The sequence below is a fragment of the Triplophysa dalaica genome, chromosome 6 (assembly GCF_015846415.1).
Source record: "Triplophysa dalaica isolate WHDGS20190420 chromosome 6, ASM1584641v1, whole genome shotgun sequence".
In the NCBI taxonomy this organism is placed as follows: domain Eukaryota; kingdom Metazoa; phylum Chordata; class Actinopteri; order Cypriniformes; family Nemacheilidae; genus Triplophysa; species Triplophysa dalaica.
In genome coordinates this window covers 25,635,938-25,653,583 of record NC_079547.1, presented here as the reverse complement: position 1 = coordinate 25,653,583, position 17,646 = coordinate 25,635,938, and the positions used below count along the sequence as shown (strand labels likewise).

The 17,646-nt window shown below is 38.9% G+C and overlaps 2 protein-coding genes across 8 annotated transcripts in view; one reads left to right on the top strand and one right to left on the bottom strand.

Moving 5' to 3' along the window:
• Positions 1–70: 70 nt before the first annotated feature.
• Positions 71–7,398, top strand: ncoa5 (nuclear receptor coactivator 5). 3 transcript variants are annotated; one of them, XM_056749825.1, is made up of 11 exons: positions 71–212; positions 1,843–2,111; positions 2,328–2,435; positions 3,001–3,058; positions 4,305–4,505; positions 4,590–4,675; positions 4,845–4,974; positions 5,054–5,253; positions 5,339–5,543; positions 6,272–6,357; positions 6,559–7,398. In XM_056749825.1, the coding sequence occupies exons 2-11, from the start codon at positions 1,949–1,951 to the stop codon at positions 7,122–7,124; spliced, it is 1,803 nt and encodes a 600-aa protein (XP_056605803.1). In that variant the 5' UTR covers positions 71–212; positions 1,843–1,948; the 3' UTR covers positions 7,125–7,398. The 3 variants fall into 3 exon arrangements, with proteins under 3 accessions (XP_056605803.1, XP_056605804.1, XP_056605805.1); XM_056749826.1 differs by lacking the exon at positions 2,328–2,435 and having other exon boundaries at positions 72–212; XM_056749827.1 differs by lacking the exons at positions 1,843–2,111; positions 2,328–2,435 and having other exon boundaries at positions 76–212.
• A 229-nt stretch (positions 7,399–7,627) lies between these two features.
• Positions 7,628–17,646, bottom strand: part of slc12a5a (solute carrier family 12 member 5a) — a 98,116-nt gene continuing 88,097 nt past the window's right edge. For 3 of the 5 annotated variants that reach the window (XM_056750381.1, XM_056750383.1, XM_056750384.1), the window contains 9 exons: positions 16,917–17,112; positions 15,968–16,137; positions 15,750–15,881; positions 15,563–15,670; positions 15,362–15,490; positions 14,251–14,468; positions 13,252–13,266; positions 13,020–13,153; positions 7,628–12,900 (listed from right to left, as the gene is read on the bottom strand). In XM_056750381.1, the coding sequence (XP_056606359.1) occupies positions 12,809–12,900; positions 13,020–13,153; positions 13,252–13,266; positions 14,251–14,468; positions 15,362–15,490; positions 15,563–15,670; positions 15,750–15,881; positions 15,968–16,137; positions 16,917–17,112 (1,194 nt within the window). In that variant the 3' untranslated portion in view covers positions 7,628–12,808. The remainder of the gene's footprint in view (positions 12,901–13,019; positions 13,154–13,251; positions 13,267–14,250; positions 14,469–15,361; positions 15,491–15,562; positions 15,671–15,749; positions 15,882–15,967; positions 16,138–16,916; positions 17,113–17,646) is intronic. The other 2 variants (XM_056750382.1, XM_056750385.1) reach the window with 1 other exon arrangement.

Here is a 17,646-nt window from a genome sequence, read left to right as displayed (position 1 = left end):
TTTTATTCACTTCCGGCCGAAGCTGTATCCCTTGTAGCCATAACCCTGAGCCACCGGAAGTGCACTGCTAGCACCCGCGATTTGAGCTCTCCGTCTCTATCATCGAATGATCGCATGAAGGTTGCGGTTTCCAGCTGGACTTTAGCATTAATTATTTGCACAAATAAGACGCTGTGGGATCATCGGTGGATATTTCCTCCTCCATGGTAACGGTAAGAGTTTACCGCAGTGATCCGATTAAACTCGTGTGACGAATAACATTTATTTCACCTTATTCGACTGCATTCATTGATTGAACCGTTAACAAACTTGTGCGTGCAAAAGTCACTCAAAGCTTGTGCATACGTTTTTATCTTCATTAAAACCATAAGACGGACACAATACTCGTTTATTGTTCAATAACAACACCGCTCGAGCGAATTGAAGATTATGGAGCAACATGGCGCCTTTTCAATTCCCTGATCGTGCCAGTGCTTGCGTTTCCTCCGAACGGCGTCAAAATGTACGGGATATTCATGACATGCATCTTAATTTACACGGAAACATGTGATGTCACGTTTGTTTTCAGAAACATTTGCGAATTTTATCTTGAAACCAACGATGTCTTCGCGTGACGTCACTTTGTGATCACAAAATGGCGGACGTTTTGTTGAGCTCACGCAGCATCACTCGAACCATTGTTTTATGGTTTTAATACCAAAAAAGACACATCACGGCGTTTAAGATCGTCAAGAAAAGAATATCATTGTCCTAAAATATTTTTTAAGAAATAAAGAGAAGACTAGTTTAGTCAAAAGTATATATAGCATTAGGCTATATATATATATATATATATGAAAATAAATAAAAAACAAGCGTTATTTAACCAGAATTTACAGGATTTTACCAGTTTATGTTACAGGAGGTGAAAAATATATTTGTATATTTATATATTTAATCAAAATATATAAAAAAATTATAACAACTGTTCGTCTGTCTGTAGATAAAAACATAAACAAACAAAAAAATTGCCATCAAAGAATACAAAATGAGGTTAAACACAGAATGAAACGAATTCTTTGGATACACAGAAGAAGATCTAACTTGGTTTTTAATAAAACAACAGGTTGCTAAAAACACAATGTCAATAGTAATGAGGTCGGTTACGTACACGCGTGGTTGTGTGTTTACACTTGTTTGGTGGTCAATCCTCAAGTAAACTCATGAAGATACGCAAAACACCTCAAGAGTCACGATGGGTGAAGTTATAATTCATTTTCATTCATGTCTCCAGATCTCGGCGAATCTTCGAGATTTGTCATGAAATAAAGAACGTATATTGCTTTGGTACAGTCGAGTTTGCATCTATTTTAAAACGGGTTTCTTATACCAAGGACATTTTCCTTTAAATGGTGATCATGGTCACCGTCAGTTCACCGTTTCTTATGATTTGTTAACTAGCCAAAAAAAATTTGGGAAGCATTTTTGTTCGTCCCCTAAAACGTTAACGCTTTATCTTTATTCGCTTTCACAACGTTGCAATTTATTGACGACTTCAAATAGTTTTCATTTGCGACGTTGGAAATGTCTTTATTTGCATGAGCGATGGGTCAGGTGCGTGTGGAACCTTTGCATATGATCAGGACATCACTAAACCAAATCCACGAGTCCCTTTTTACATTTGTTTCTGTCTAGGCGGTGTTCTTCTACCACGTGTGCTTTCAGGTAGCCAAACACTGCATGTGACGAGAATGAAGACGTTCTGATGTAAAACTAAACTCTTCAGTGTTCACTGACTGTGTCCAGACATTTTACCTTTGGAATTTCTCTTTTCTTCCATGTTGATGCATCGTCAATTTCCAGACCTTGGGGGAAAAATAGCTAAACTGCGAAGCGAATAGTCTCGTATCTAAAATCAACTGCAAGCGTTCTTCGCAAACGGGCCATTGAACCTAAACCTCATAGAGGCATGTCACACAGAAGAAGCAGAAGCAGTACGCCACCCTCATACAGCACCAACAGCAATGATCCTCGTGACCTGGAGCGACGGATTTTTGTCGGAAATTTGCCCACCGCCAACATGGCGAAGAAGGACATGGAGGAACTGTTCAGGCCATATGGCAAAATACAGGGTTAGTAGCGTATGTTTAGAAAAATCTCACATTTTAGTGTTGCGTACATCATTTTCTCTAGATTGCGCTTAGACGATTTTCACGTGAGGTCTCTACAAGGTTTGGTCAAAGATCAGTTTTGTTGCGTTTCAAAAAGCAAGGGACATGTAGGCAAGAAATCCACCAGCAGAAGCACGTTTTCGTGCAGCAAACGAAAATGATTGTTCCTTTTTGCAGCCTTGTCCCTGTTTCGTGGGTATGGATTTGTGCAGTTTGAACGGGTGGAAGATGCTGAGGCCGCTAAAGCCGGACATAATGGTCGAATTTATAGAGGTTATAAACTAGGTAAGGTCTAATTTAGTGTTCCAAACATCAAAATATAACTCGAGAACGCATTCAGAGTCATTCAGCTTACAGTTACGCTAGGACAAATAAATCTTTAATAGAATTTAACGTGAGAAATCTGTTACACTCAAACTTGAAAAATCAAAGATTGTATCACACGTATACAGTGCTTAGCTTTAATTTTCTGTTTTACTGACTGTATTTGTGGGGGATATAAATGAAGTTTCTTTGGTTACATCTTTGGCTGCATGAGCTAAATCAAGAAATAAATTGGAGACAATTATTGTGCTTATTAAAAACATCATCACTCATGAGCCCAAATTTGACTTAGTTTGTAGGCTCCTGTTCCTCATGTTACAGTTATAGTAAATATTTTATGCTTTTTTGGGGGGGGGGGGGTGATCGTGAATTTGGAGCGCAGTTGAAGTCCCTTTCTGTAAAAGTTGTGAAATGCTGCTTTTATTTTGCGAAAGATGTGAAATAATCCTTCGCTGACAGTAGGAAAAACTGGTTTGGCTCAGAAAAATGTTTGTCATGTTGAACGTTTGGATTGGTTTACTTTCAGATGTAAATATGGCAGCGGAGAGACGACAGAATAAATCCAGGTCAAGCCCTCCACGCAGGTAAAGTATGGCTGGGATTCTTGCTAATGAAGATGACCTCCGTAATCATTCTGGTAACGTGTTTTTCACTCCTCAGTGGACTCCATTCATTCAAACAGCTAGAATAAAGAAATATCCCCTGCGCGAATTCAGACGGAGTAAAAAAACTTTTTCTCATGACTCTTAGTTGATTATTTTTTCTTCCAACTTTCTCACTTTTAAGAGCTTTGTGAGATTTGACTGAAATAAAGTTGAAAGGGTCATTTGAGTGCATTTTCCTTGGTGTGTGTCTGTCTAAAAAGTGTGTGTTTATTCTGACTTTGCACAGAAACATCATTCTGCACATTCCGCTGGAGTCTTCGGCAGCGCTTTCATTAAACGTCATAAAAACAAAAAATCTAATTAATTCATGTATAGCAACACGTTTTGTTTGAACAATGAAAATGAACGGTCATCAAATAAATACTGTCCCGTTGTATGTTATGCTCATTTTTTGGTCCACTCTTCACTTACTCGGTTCTAAAAGACCATCTTAAAATATTACATGGAGTGCGTTATGGTGGTTTCTCCAAAGCGATTTAAATGTTGCTCTACAAAAAACAAATCCTGTAAAGGAATTTTGTTCCTAATATTTAAAGAAAGATTCATGATTTCACAGTGTCTACACTGGATGGCGTGCAACAAAAGAACGCATTAGAACCCATAATAATATTTAATTTTGTTTACACTAGATGCGACTCGACAGTCCTATTAGAACAAGCGTCGTGTCGCGTTCGGTGTCAGTGCTCATCATTCTGAAATTCTTTCAGTGCTGTTTGGATCTGAAACTTGCTCTGATGTGAATGAAAAACTTTGGAGGCTTAAATCAGAAAGGTTAAAAACTCTGTCATCTGCTGAATCTTTAACGTTTTTGCGATTCGAGAATATTATTTAATTTCTATGATTCGTTTGACACCACCTGCTCATTTCTGTGGTCTCTAGATGAACACTGGCTGTCCTAAACCTCAATGCATTTCAATATGATCAGAGCCATCATGTCATGTTCAACACATGTGTGATCTTACTTGCGTGTTTTCGAGTCCTTCAACAGCATAGTCCTCTAAGAAAAGATTACGACTTTACAGTCTGTTTGTTTACTTTGAGTGCATTTCTTTAAACATTGAACAGCTTGTTGCATATTTACTGCATAAATCTAGTCTATTGGGTAGTTTTGAGGGGTTTTTTCTCCTCGTTGGCCTTTTGTTGACTTGATGTGCTTTGTCTTCAGACCGGCCAGCGGGTACGGGGAGAGTCGGGAGCCTCGACTGCGCTCTCGATCTCCGGTGCATGGACGAGAGACTAGAGAGCACCGTGATGGGCGTGAGATGAGAGAACACAGCCGTGAGCCGCGGCCCGGTCCACCTCGTGAGCGAGATGATGATGAGAGATTCAGAGGCTCAGAGGGACGGGATAAAGATCCTCACTACAGGTGCACACTTTAAATCAGATCCTTCAAACCGTTACCTGGTTGTTCAGTTGAACAAGATGATGAAGGTTATGATCGATATTTCAGAGGAGAATACGACTATTATCGGAAGAAGGAGGAGCCGTACCCGGAGCGATACAGGGAACCGTGGAACGGCAGACGAGAGCCAGAAGGTTGGTCTATGTTAGCTGTTCCAAAACCACCAGTGCGTTTCGTCAATTCTTAGTTTGTCGAAATGGAGGTACTTAAATACTTGATGTAAATTGTACTCGCCCTCGTGTCCTTTTCCAGACCTTGATTTTGTGAAAGACTGTTTTCTGATGTTTGCTTGTGGTTTTGCAGAGGAGCGTGTGCGCCCGGAGGAGCGCCGGAGGAACGAGCTGTACCGTCAGTACTATGAAGAGCTGCAGAGGCGCTACGATGCAGAGAGACCCGTGGACTGTTCCGTCATAGTTGTCAACAAACAACAAAAGTGAGTCTCTCAAACATGTTTTTATCATGAGCATGCGTTCCCGAATGCAGCATTACATGTGGCGGGTGTTTGCGTGCAGGGAATATGCCGAGACGGTGGGCAGGAAAGCACGTGATCTGGGTATGGTGGTAGATCTCATCTTCCTCAACACAGAAGTGTCACTGACTCAAGCTCTGGAGGACGTGAGTCGCGCTCGGACGCCCTTCGCCATCATCATCACTCAACAGCACCAAGTGCATCGATCCTGTACGGTCAACATCTTGTTCGGGACCCCACAAGGTACGGTTGTTTCGTGAAGTTGGCTTTCTTGTATCTGTACTTTGGTATGCAGTCTAGGATGACCACAATATATGTCATGTCACAGAACACAGGAACATGCCAATGCAGGATGCCATGGTCCTAGTGGCCCACAACTTTGAGACTTTCAAAGCTGAACACCGCGCCAAAGAAAGAGACGAGATCGCCAGGAAGGCCGCCAAGATGGCCGATGACGTGTTGATGAGGGAACATGAGAGGGAGGGACATCCTTCAGCTCTTCTGACTCACATCACACTGCTGACAGAGGGCAGGTTGGTCGACACACACAAACAGCGTTCTTGTGTTTCTTTTCATATGCACATTGGGTCTCATTCACTAAGTTTGCGTAGACACAAAATTCTGCCAAAAATATGTATTCATGTCGTGATTCACCAAAAACTAAATGTATTCGCAATGTTAGAAGACCTTAATTCACACTTCTCTATAACTTTCTCTGGATAAATGCTGAAGTGTTTATGCAGTTGGTTTGAGCTCAGACATACACATTATTTTTGCTTATTTATTAACATTAGAACAAGGTCTTCATGCACAGTAATAAACCAGCAATGCATAAAACCACGTTTACATGGAGACTTGCCGGGTTTCTCGTGTGCCGTGACGTCATCCCCTATAGTCTGTTTAGTCATCTAAAATACAGTGTTAAAATGGTCCGACTTTTACTATTGCACCGTCAGACATGCGCAGAGAAAACCAGGAAAGGCGTTTACATGCTGCGCGAAATCGGTAATGGTTAGCTTTCCCCAATAAAAGAAAGCGATTTTCACATTTACTTGACCTTACTCTGATAATGCTTGATAATCTGATATCATGTAAGACTGCATGTAAACGCACTCAGTGAAACCAAGTGACTAATGGCTATTCTCTGAGAAATTGTGCTAGATTGATTTTGGAGCACAAATTGGGCAAAAATTTGTTTTTTTTAAACTATTTCTACCAGAAATTGATCAACGGGTTACTTATCTATTGGATTATATCTCAGGTTTATGACTCCAGAGGAGTTAACCATGCTGATTGACTATCTGAGGGAGAAACGTGATCGTCTTGTCAGAGGCTCTACAGATGCAGGTGAGTTACTGCGTGACACGAGATCGGACATGAGATTTTAAAAGCAAATCACTTGACGGCAGGTCACTGGTGAGAGAATGCAAGTAAAAATCAACATGCCCGTACATATATAACCGGCCAAACGTGATGTTTGTGTTTTATTCAAGTGATCAAAAAACAAGTGCGTTCTTGTCAGGTAAATGTGTTTCTGTCTCTCTTTAGCACTGCTCCCCCCAGCTGTCACTCCAGCCCAGCCTACACAGACTCTAAGTGCTCCTGTTCAGCCTCCGTACATGCACTCGAGTCACCTCCCTCCAGTTTCTGCTCCCGCCTCCACCAACAGTCAACAGCAGGAACTCCAGGCCAAAATCCTCAGCATGTTCAACAGCGGCGGCAGTTCCGTTGTAGCCGCCAGCTCGGCTCCCGCACCCCAGCTGCAGGGTTACACATCCTCCCTCGGCCCTCAGAACACAGGGCTCCAGTCGTCTCTGTCTGTGGGCGGTGTGCCTAAAACAGCCGTCGTTCAGCCGCAGAGCATGATGAGCGCTCGCTCCGCCCCGAGACCTCCAGTCAGCCGGATGCCGGGTCCCCCGAGGCAGCCGGTCCCCGCTGGTACAGGGATTAACTTCGATAACCCCAGTGTGCAGAAAGCGCTGGATACACTCATCCAGAGTAATCCTATTAACCACCTGGTGAATTTAGGAGGGATGGGTCAGGCACCCAGGTCAGCGCCTCAGGGCATGGATCAGGGTCCACCACCCATGTCTCACTATTCACGTCATTACTGAAAATCACACTATCAAATTAACATCGTTCTGAAGTTTCATAAATTATTTTTTTCTTTGTCATAGGAAATGTTTTCTGTGAAGTCAGAGGGGAAATCCGTAATTTACGGGTTTTGTTTTTCTTTTTGATACATGGACGAGTTAGATGAACACCTTTTGAACATAATTCATTGTGTACCAACTTGTAGATTGGAATATTTTTGTTGTTTTATATAAAATCTGCACAATGTATATACTAGCAAACTTCTGACTCAATAAACTCATTTTTAAATACTGGCATTTTTGTCTTGGTTTGATTTTATAGGTATTTTAATTTTAACAATTTCAACCAATTTTCATTGTTTAATAATACAGTCATGCAGAGCAAGATTTTTACTCTGCGATTGTGTTCAATGTTTTCACCTTTTGTGATTTCGGACAAGACTACTTATCTTCAAAGCAAACTTTAACCTCGATCATCTCTCCCCAAAATCCTAAAGGAAAAATAAGAGCATGCTCTGATAATGTGTAATAAAATGGTAGTAGTTTATTGCATTTTGTGCTGACAAATCTATAAAATGGAGTGAGAGTTTTGCAGAAGCCATAGAGAGAAAGCATTGTAAATGTAAGAGAAAACTATGTTGTTTTCTTCATGTACCATGAAACACAATAATAGATAATACTCGTCATTTATCATCTTTTTAAAATATTGAACTTGCACCGACACAAAAATAAACACCTCAACACTGTTTCTGCTATATTTACAGGAACCCAAATCATTTCCCATGGTCCCAGATTTACTGTGTACATCATTGTTCACGCACAAACATACAAACTGAAATAACACACACAAACACAACTGCATTCAAATGCAAGTACAAAATGCTTTCAGTTCAAATGAATGAAAAACAAGCCTGAGGGACCTGAATGAAGTCGCAGGTGTGATACAGTCATTTGACCTCTGCTGATGTCATCAAGTGGCTTTTGAAATATATTTAATATCGCTATAAAATGCATTTAGAGTCGAAGATGTAATGCAAGAATGCTCATCTAGTCCAATTCGAATTTAGACGTCATTAAATGACATTTCATGTATAATTTCATCCAGGAAAAGTAAATTGTCAACCATTGCACTTTTGTTTAACGTCCCTTGACATATAGCTGCCAGATTGTGTGTTTAAGGCATGATTGTGTGGAAAAACCGGTGTAAATGATTTTATACAAAACACAACAAACCCCTCAAGCTTCCTTTGAATTCATTAGAATTACAGTTTTTAATTCACTAAAGACATTTCCGGATTAACACAAATATACTTTGGTAAGTTCTTCTTTTCATAAATTAACTTGTGATAAAACGGTCTTTTTTCGTGGCTAAACTAACTAGACTATAGTTAAAACAGACCCCTTTACATCAGTCCATACTCATTCACACTAAGATACTAAAGGGTCTAAAGAAACACCAAGAACACCAAACGTCTGGTAAAAATAACGCATTTACAATGAAAAGAACGCAAATAAACCGGCGTCAACATAATACTGTGTATCACAAAACACTGAAATATTTATATATGTATATATTTATATCTAGATATCAGCTTGTTCAGGGTAATGTGCATGCGTTGAACAGGACAACAGGTCTGGATTCTGGCTCTATTTCAACTGATTCACGTGTAAATTGTTTGGATTTCAACATATGGATCCCTAAGAGCTCACCAACACAACTCAATCACCGTAACTGGAATGTTTCTCAAAACAAATACAAGCTAAACTCGAAATTAACTGAACCAAACATCTGCTTGAACATGTTTTCCAGCTAACTTACTGCCCACGCGCGAAAGTTGGAAAGTACCTCGCCAAACTTTACAGAGAGCTCCGCCCCCAGATGATCATCGTCTGTGATGATTGGCTCTTTTCACTGGAAGCCGGAGCTCGCACTGAGCGTTGCATTCTTAACAATTCGGCATCTTGTTATTCCACAATCTTTTCACCTTTGCTTTTTTTCAATAAGAAGAGGATTGTCTTCATGTCGACGGTTTTCAGAGCCCTTTAGTATTCTAAGATGTGTCTGATTGTAAGAGAACGCCTTAACTATCTTTCTCTGTTTGCTACACAGGTCCCGGGGTTTTATGGTGTAATACTGACTAAAGAGAAGAGAAACACCGTCAGTTTGAATAGAGCCAAGGCCAGCAGTGGAAGCGCTTGTTTATTATCTTTAATCCATATTCATATGATGGGATTTATACGGTGATCACATTTCAATACAGTGCTCAGAGATGTGAAATGATGACGTGATGTCAGGAAGGACAGAAAATCACATCGATTCAATGTTTTCTATTAGAAATATATCTTCTTTTTCTCGTTTTTTACATCTACATATACTCTTAATTTTTGTTCAACGAAATGCTAGAAACTCATGCCAAATAACCAGCATACACACACCGACAGCATCATAAAATCAACATGTTCAGGTAGTCATTTTACTGCGGGAAACAAACGTGTTCGGTCGGCAAACCACTAAATCAGAAGTTTCCATCCCTGCTCCCTATACACGGATCCAAGAACAGGGTTAAGAGATCAATGGTGTTAATGACTGCAGTACACACGTCTGCCACTGGAGGCGTCAGCACCAAAATGTTTCGTCGCGCTGGATCGTAATTAACTCTGTGTAAGTCTGTTTAAAGTGCATTTCTATCTCAGCCACCATAGAACAGATGTGACACACACTTCTCTTGCACACTGATGAACTACGTGTCAGGACGATTCTGAGAGAAGCTGAATTGTGAGTGAAGCGGCAACTTAAAATGTCCACTTAAATACGCCGTGCACTCTACTTTCAATCGGAATCAATATTGCACGTTACCGGTGAAAAACGTGTGGAGCATTTTTTTTCGGTGTACTAACTTACGCACAGGGAACTACAATCCATTCTCAACAGTGATATTATACAAAGCAAAAAAATAAAAATTGACGACTACTGGTATCAAACACCGAATATCCCGCTAATCTATCAGACATGATCTACGAGTACCGAACCACGACACGTAAAATCGCTACATACAGAGTCGATAGGGGCAACAGTCTGAAACGCTCCGCGTTGAAATTTTTTCATAAACTGCCCTTTAATTTCATCTCAATAAATTTCACCAACAACTAATTCTCCAACACACACCATGCAAACAGGAGATACATCATCTGAGGCTCAGTCTATGCAGGCAGTACTTTGTTAAAATGCTTTAATGCGTGGTTATGTTTGGATCGAGTGTGCTGTTCATGAACGTTATCCAAAACTAATCTGAAATAAAGTTGATTATAAGGCTCGTTTTTGTGCAAACGGCCGTACAGCTGCGTTCTTCAGCATTAACCCCTCCCCCCCATTTACAGTGTAAATATACCTTTAAATATTTAAATATCTTTCGATATATGTCCACGCACAATCCGATCTAATCATATATAGCAGCAGCATTCATATCCTATGAGGTTTAAATGTAACTATAATAATCTGTCATTTTGTAAACTACTGTATATGCATTATATATTAATAACGATAAATGTTTATCATGTATATGTAGGGTTAATAGTATTTCTGCTGTTACAATTATGGAAAAAGAAAAAATATCAAAACATTTGTACCTCTACAAAAATAAATAATGCAATGTGATTTTCCAATTGCACATTTACCCGTGCAAAAACACTTTCTGAACTCGATTAATCTCAGCCAAAATGAAGGCTAAGGGTGATTTCAAGGAACCAATTTAGCGAAATAATTTGGATTTTTTTTAATTTGGCTAATGTATTACAGAACTCCATATAGAGTTAAGATTATAGGTGTTAGCTTTAAAATCTTTGCATTTTTTTCTTTAATGGGATCATTTGACTTGGCTAAAATGAATATTATTGTTTGCTTTAGATGTAAAACACGGTGTATACATGATTTAAGGTTAAAAAGATACAAGATACGCTTTTAGATACAATGCATCTTTTGTTCCAACACAATTTTTGCAATTTTACGTGTCTAATACATGCATGGGAAACATAACACGGCAAAGACACAGAAAAACATGTATTTCCGCCATATGACCCCTTTAAAAACAACTCAATCTATTGCTGCGTCAAATTTGTGTTAGAATTAACACTATAACAAAATACGATTTTCTGTTTAATCTGCTCACATTCAGTGATTCAGATACGGTTCTTTTATAATGGCAACCGTCACAACGCTAACTTGGATTAAAATAACTAAAATAACACTGCAAATTATAATACTGTGTGTTTCGGTAATTCTGACAGAAAATGAAGCAACATAATATTGCACTTCTAAGTGAATGCGTTAATGTTTGAATTCTATTGAATCCTAACACGGTGTCTACACCGGATGTGGCGCCACACACGGCTTCTTCTACTCTGAATGTCACGCCACGTCCGGTGTAGAAACGGTGAAACACAATTTCACATTTTCATTGTTGTGGCACAAGTGAAAACGACATTTGGCAATACAATCAGATACTAAAATATTTAAAATTTGATAGACAATTGAATAGATGTATAAAGATTTTGGCTACGATATAGATCATTTATAGATAATAGATTTCTCTGTAAACGAGCAAACGCAGATGATTTCACAAAACGGGAAAACATGTCTAACTAACACACAAGAACACAACTTTAGTCATTCATGCACACACACGCGTTCGTTCAATGAATCTGTCGACTCATGAAACCATTTGTTACACAGTGGCTGTCAGTGCAGGTTGAGTGCTTGTTGGGGTTCGTTACCGTACGGTAACTTCAAGCGACCATAATGAGAAACCTGTAGCCTTCAAAACACCCTGTCAGATTACACCAGAAGCTTGACAATAAAAATACTACACCAACATCTAATACTGCCTATTTACACCAATCCACGTTTTTTTCTGTCAGTAATTCCAGTGTGGATAGACGGCTCTTGTTCATTGCTGGGCTGCCATCAGACGGCGAGACGCACAGCCCGCCAGCCTCGGCTTTGGCACATGTGACTGTAGTTGGCAGGGGAATAGCTAGCCACTTGAAAACCAACACAAACAAACGCAAAGATGGAGGAGGATGAGAGTAAACAAAGGTCGACGGAGACTTCATAGTCAACACCAAATGGCATTCGCGAACCCGTTTTACTTCCGTAACGTGACATCGTTCAGAGTGAAGGGGAAACGGCGGGTGGGATTTGATCCCCAGGTCAGATGCAGTAATAAGAATTCCAGCAGACATGTGCATTAAGAAAGTAAACAGGGTTCATTTCATGTTGATGTTGATCACATTTGTTGTTTCGGTCAAGTGTTGCTGAGGTTGGCTACCCCGGCAGAAATGTTTCACAGCATCTCCAACACTGTGAATCCATCTTCATCGAGCCTCGCTTGTTCTGCACTGCGTCCTCAAAACAATGATTAACAAAACAACAACCAAGAAAGTTGAACCCACCAACGTCTCCTGATTGGATGAGAGTAGCGATCGGCGGACGGACGCCCGCTGACATCAACAGTGCACCTTCAGAAAACAGTGAAGCGTGAGGACGACGGAAGAGATGAGTCGAGCGGTCACAGCAGACTGGATGAGAAGAAGCTGCGCTTGTGGACTGACCGAAGGGAATTCTGGGATATTGCTCGGGTCACACTGGGGCAGTTGCGGAAAGAAGGGTTGAAAACAGGAGGAATATGGGGCGCGATGACGCTAGTTTCCTAGGAGTAGATGGTGATGACTTCACGACCTCCGCCGCGCACGAGGAGGACCCGATTGAGACCTTCTGTTAGAACCTCCAGGAATTCCATGTCTGAATGATGTTGAGTTAATGAAACAACCGACTACTGCGTAGCTGAAAAACATCTGTAAATCTCCACACACAAACATGAAAATAGTAATGCAGTATGCACTGTGTAGTGTTCAGGATACAGTTCTCATCTCCAGCTTTGTTCTTGGGTGGTCCGGGCATGTTGAGCAGGACCAGTTTGGCTTCATTTGATTTTTTCACAATGACCTCATTCAGTCTGAGCGCAGTGTGCATGCGTCTGACGTTGGACTGGTTTCTGATAACAGAAATATGAAGAGTTAACACATGCGCTGAGTTCATCATGTGTAGTGTGTGTAGAGATTGTGTGGACACAGAATCATAATCTATACTCACAGATTCTCCCACTCGCTGATGCATGACAAAGAAACAACAACAACGACATGATGTGAGGAAGAGCCCATTTACAAAATACATTTCAATCAATTAAAAGAAATCTGAATTCATGTGAGCAATAAACGCAGATGAGCGTCAGAAGAACATTGGACGAGCAGTAAGAAACTCAAGACTTTCTTGTTCGTTGTAATCGTAACTGGTCATATATTGTAGTTATCTAATACTTAATCATTTAAAACGCTTCTGTTAACTGAAATAAAAAATATTATTTGAAAAACTAACAAAAAATTGTGAAATGTTGCCTTGAAAAACTAAAAATATTAAGCAAACATAAATAAAACAAATAATAAATGAATACATAAATATCAATATTGAAATAAATACGTGACAAAACAGAACACAAAACAAAATCGCTAAAAATTTTAGTAAAATTAGCAACTAAAAATGTATATATAATTTTTTGGTCGAAAGAAAAACTATTGTAATAAAAAGTATTTTATTTTTAGAAATGTTTCAGCATTTTTAGTGATAAATCTTCTGTATATTTCCTATCATGCTCTGAGGCAGCTGTAAATAAAATGAATAAAAACTAAACTAAATCAAAAAATAATTATAAATAAATATCAATAATGAAATAAATACGTGACAAAAATATTTAAGTAAAAAAAAGATTTATTTAAAGAAAAACTATTATCATAATATTTTTCTAAAGTAAAATCAAGAACTAAAACATAAATAAATAATAATCTAATATTTATTAAAAATATCATGTTTTTAGAAATATATCAACAGTTTAAGTGATGAATTTTATTAATCACTAAACTCCGCCCTCTTTTAAGCGGCAACAGTAGACCATTTTTTAGGGCACTTTGAGAATACTGTGATGTGTGTCATAATAATTCTATTTGCTAATACTATTCAAGACGGATATAATGCGGATGGGGATGCAGTAAGTTGAGTGTGAACCATTAGCAGGTGAAGTGGTTTCACTCCACTTACGGTTTCATGTTGAATAAATCTTTAATAGCCTCTTCTGTGGTGGCTCCCATCGGCTTGACTTTCTTTCCATCACACTTGGTCTCACTCCAGGTCATCTGAACGACCGTGCCGGGGGTCAGGGCCTCTGGGGTGGGAGACTGAGGGGTGGCTGGGGTGGCTGGGGTGGTACTCTTGTCATGAATGAGTTGCTCCTGTTTTGATGAGGAAACAGGCACGCGCTGAGAGGCGGGGCAGGAAAACACGTATGTGTGTACAGAGAATATCAGGGTGAAAGACACGGGAGGGATAAAACTGAAATATAAACTCTCAGAGATCCGCACGGACAAACATCTTACACCAGCATTAAACTTTTACATGTTAGGTGACTATTGCTTGATCACAAGGTTTAAAAACCTCACGTCTTTATAGTAAAGAAGAGTTTTAAAACATTATCATCAGGTGTTCTGGTTCATTACTAATATAAGAGATATATACTATAACAAACAGTGATTAGCTAACAAAAACAAGACTATTCAGACATTTCTGTTAATGGAAATCAAACGAAACATAGACCAAATATCCTTTAAAAACATGAACTATATGAAAATGAGAAATGTTGCAGAAAAAGGAATAAAAATCTAAACTAAAAGTGAAACCGAAATGATTGTAAACTATATAGCAATATAAAAAATAATCTACATGTAACAAAATTATTAAAAAATATACCTTAAAATGAAATTTGAATATAAAAATAAGACTTAATTCAAAATAGTAAATAAAACTAAAAAACAAATATTTTAAGAGTTTGGTTTCAAAACGACATAGTGCTTTCAAAAATCATGTATTTTATTATGTTTTTTAATTTTTTAATTTTTATTATTAATTTGTATTTTTATTGTGTTAGTTAGCTGTACGGCTTAAATCAAAACAAACCAAATGCAGTTTGATTGATATGAATTGGAATGCACAGTAAAAAAAACAGATTTTAGAAACATTTGTTATCTCATTTTGGAACCGAACTCTTCATTTATAATAAAAAACTCTGTGTGTATTGCTGTTTCGCCAATATTGAATACCACAGTCATACACGTTTTAATGTAATTACAGCTGAATGAAAGTTAATCTGTTGTACCTCTTCTTCTGGTTTCTGGTCTTTGCTGCTGGCCGCCGGCTCCTCCTCGGTCACGCTCAGCTGGGTGTTGACAGCGGCCGGGTTCTTACGACGGATGGAGCCCCGAGAGCTATCAGCGATGCTCTGAATCTGAAGAGAGAAATCTGGAATGTTAGCGAAGCCGGCGCGGGGCGTATGCAACTGGTGTGGTTAGAGTCGTACCTCTCGCTCGCGCTCGTTCTTAGTGAGGTTGATCTGTTTGAGGATCTCAGAACGCTGCTCCATCACCAGAGTTTTCTCATATGTGTACGCTGATATATCACTGTCGTGCTGAGGGGGACAGAGAAACCAAATATCAATCTGAGGTGGACAAATTAAAATCAGAGAAGAGAGAAGGAGATCATCGTACCATCTCCACCACCTCCACAGCGGCATCTATACGCAGATGATAGAGGAACGTCATGAGATCTTTCTTCATCTGAATGCTGTTATCATCCATCTGAGCCACGGTGAAGATGCGCATCTTACACTTTCTCCACACCTACCAAACACATTCACAGCTCTCTATAAAATAAAACAACGTGTTCTATCCAGAGATAAAACTAAGACGCTGGAGTGATTCAGTACCTTGTGCTGGCGGAGCAGGAAGGGTAACAACATCAGCATTCCTCCGTCATGAACGATCCACCAGACGTCAATGTGACCCTCAGTGAATCTCTCTCCGTTCGACGGGAACACCGAGATGTTCTTGGGCACGAGGAGAGCTTTACTGGCGGCTGTGGTCTCTCTCACCAACTCTGAATGGACATTAGTGTATAATGTATATGTTAGTGATGATCTTAAACAGCTTTTTCATGGAGAGGCATGAGCGTGAATGTGGACAAAAAGTTTTTGAAATACACTCTGAACAAAAAAAGTGCTTCAAAAGGTTGTCCGGTGCCATAGAAGAACCTTTGGGATCCATAAAGAACCTTAAACATCTGAATTATAAATATATGTATATATGAGTAAGAAAGAGATGGTTGACTGAATCGTTCTTTGTGAAACCAAAATGGTTCTTCTACGGCATCAACGTAAAGAACCTTCTCTTTATTTATTAGCGTCTTTATTTGTATAACATCATAAACATATATTCATAAAATTATATTTTTATTTATTTTTGTATTTTAGAATTTTAACATATTTTCTGCTGTTACGTGTTTACTGTTTTACATAAATGTTAAAAGATATGAAAAAAAATGTTTATAACGTTATAAAAATAAATATAAACATTAATTTCATAAGTGATTTGTAAAATAAACAGGTATTTTTATTATATTTGTGACGCTGCTGTCTCGCACCTTCAGCTGTTCAGAGATCAGTTCATAACACGCACAATAACACATGCGATGTAACACAACTGCCCGAGGGAAAATCTCTGAGTTAAATAAGGAAAAATGTTCAGTTTGTTTTTGTGAGAACCACTTCATGTCCCAAATGTTTCTCCTGAAATGCGTGAGAAATCCCTTTCCGGAGCTCTTGACCAGTTTTTTTCCAACCATTATCAGTGAGATCTCATCACGTCTCGGTCACCCACCGATGAAGTTTCTCCAGCTCTGATGGTCCTCGGTCTGTTTCCAGTTGCGTGGCCAGCTGGCAAGAACCGTGTTGTGTTGAAGACCACCCAAACCTCCGGCCTGAAGCAGATGTGAGGTGGCGTCTCTCAAGTTGGAGGAGATTACCACCTGACTGAAGCCTTTAACCTTCTCTGTCTCCATCAGTTTCCTCAGAGACTGTGTGAGAAATCACAAGCATCAAAGTGAGAGAAATATGACTGAGAAACACAACATGAAAAAAAATCAGACATTTACATTTTTATTTATTTAAAAAATAAACTTGAATTAGATACTTGAGAAAAGGTCAAACTAAATTAAAGTGTATTTTTCTCACACTATGGTCAGATTTTTTGACTTGTTTTTACCATAAACTTACTTCATTCTTATATCATTTTTTAATAAACAAGACCAGATATCTTTGGTCACTTTTCTTGTCAAGTCATTGTACATTGAAGAAATTTCAGATATTTTCACTAAAAAAGGAGACAAAAATGCTTAATAAGAATGTAAACGTTGTAAAAGTGTTCGTACAAAAATGACATTGTTACATTGTAAATGGGACAATTAAAACATTCAGGAAAATCATTTTGATAACACAATTATAATGTTAATAAAACACTCTTAAAACTGGGAATCTGGATCTGAAATTTCAACAAGTAAATGTTTAATTAAGTCCCCGTGAACCGGAAGTTGCGATAGTTTTTACTTCTG

What these genes read in the sequence shown, in the direction of transcription:
- ncoa5 (XM_056749825.1), top strand. Translation starts at nt 1,949, where the DNA reads ATGTCACACAGAAGAAGCAGAAGCAGTACGCCACCCTCATACAGCACC. An exon ending in GCCATATGGCAAAATACAGG is followed by an intron (nt 2,112 to 2,327) that starts GTTAGTAGCGTA and finishes TCCTTTTTGCAG; the next exon opens with CCTTGTCCCTGTTTCGTGGG. An exon ending in CAGAGGCTCTACAGATGCAG is followed by an intron (nt 6,358 to 6,558) that starts GTGAGTTACTGC and finishes GTCTCTCTTTAG; the next exon opens with CACTGCTCCCCCCAGCTGTC.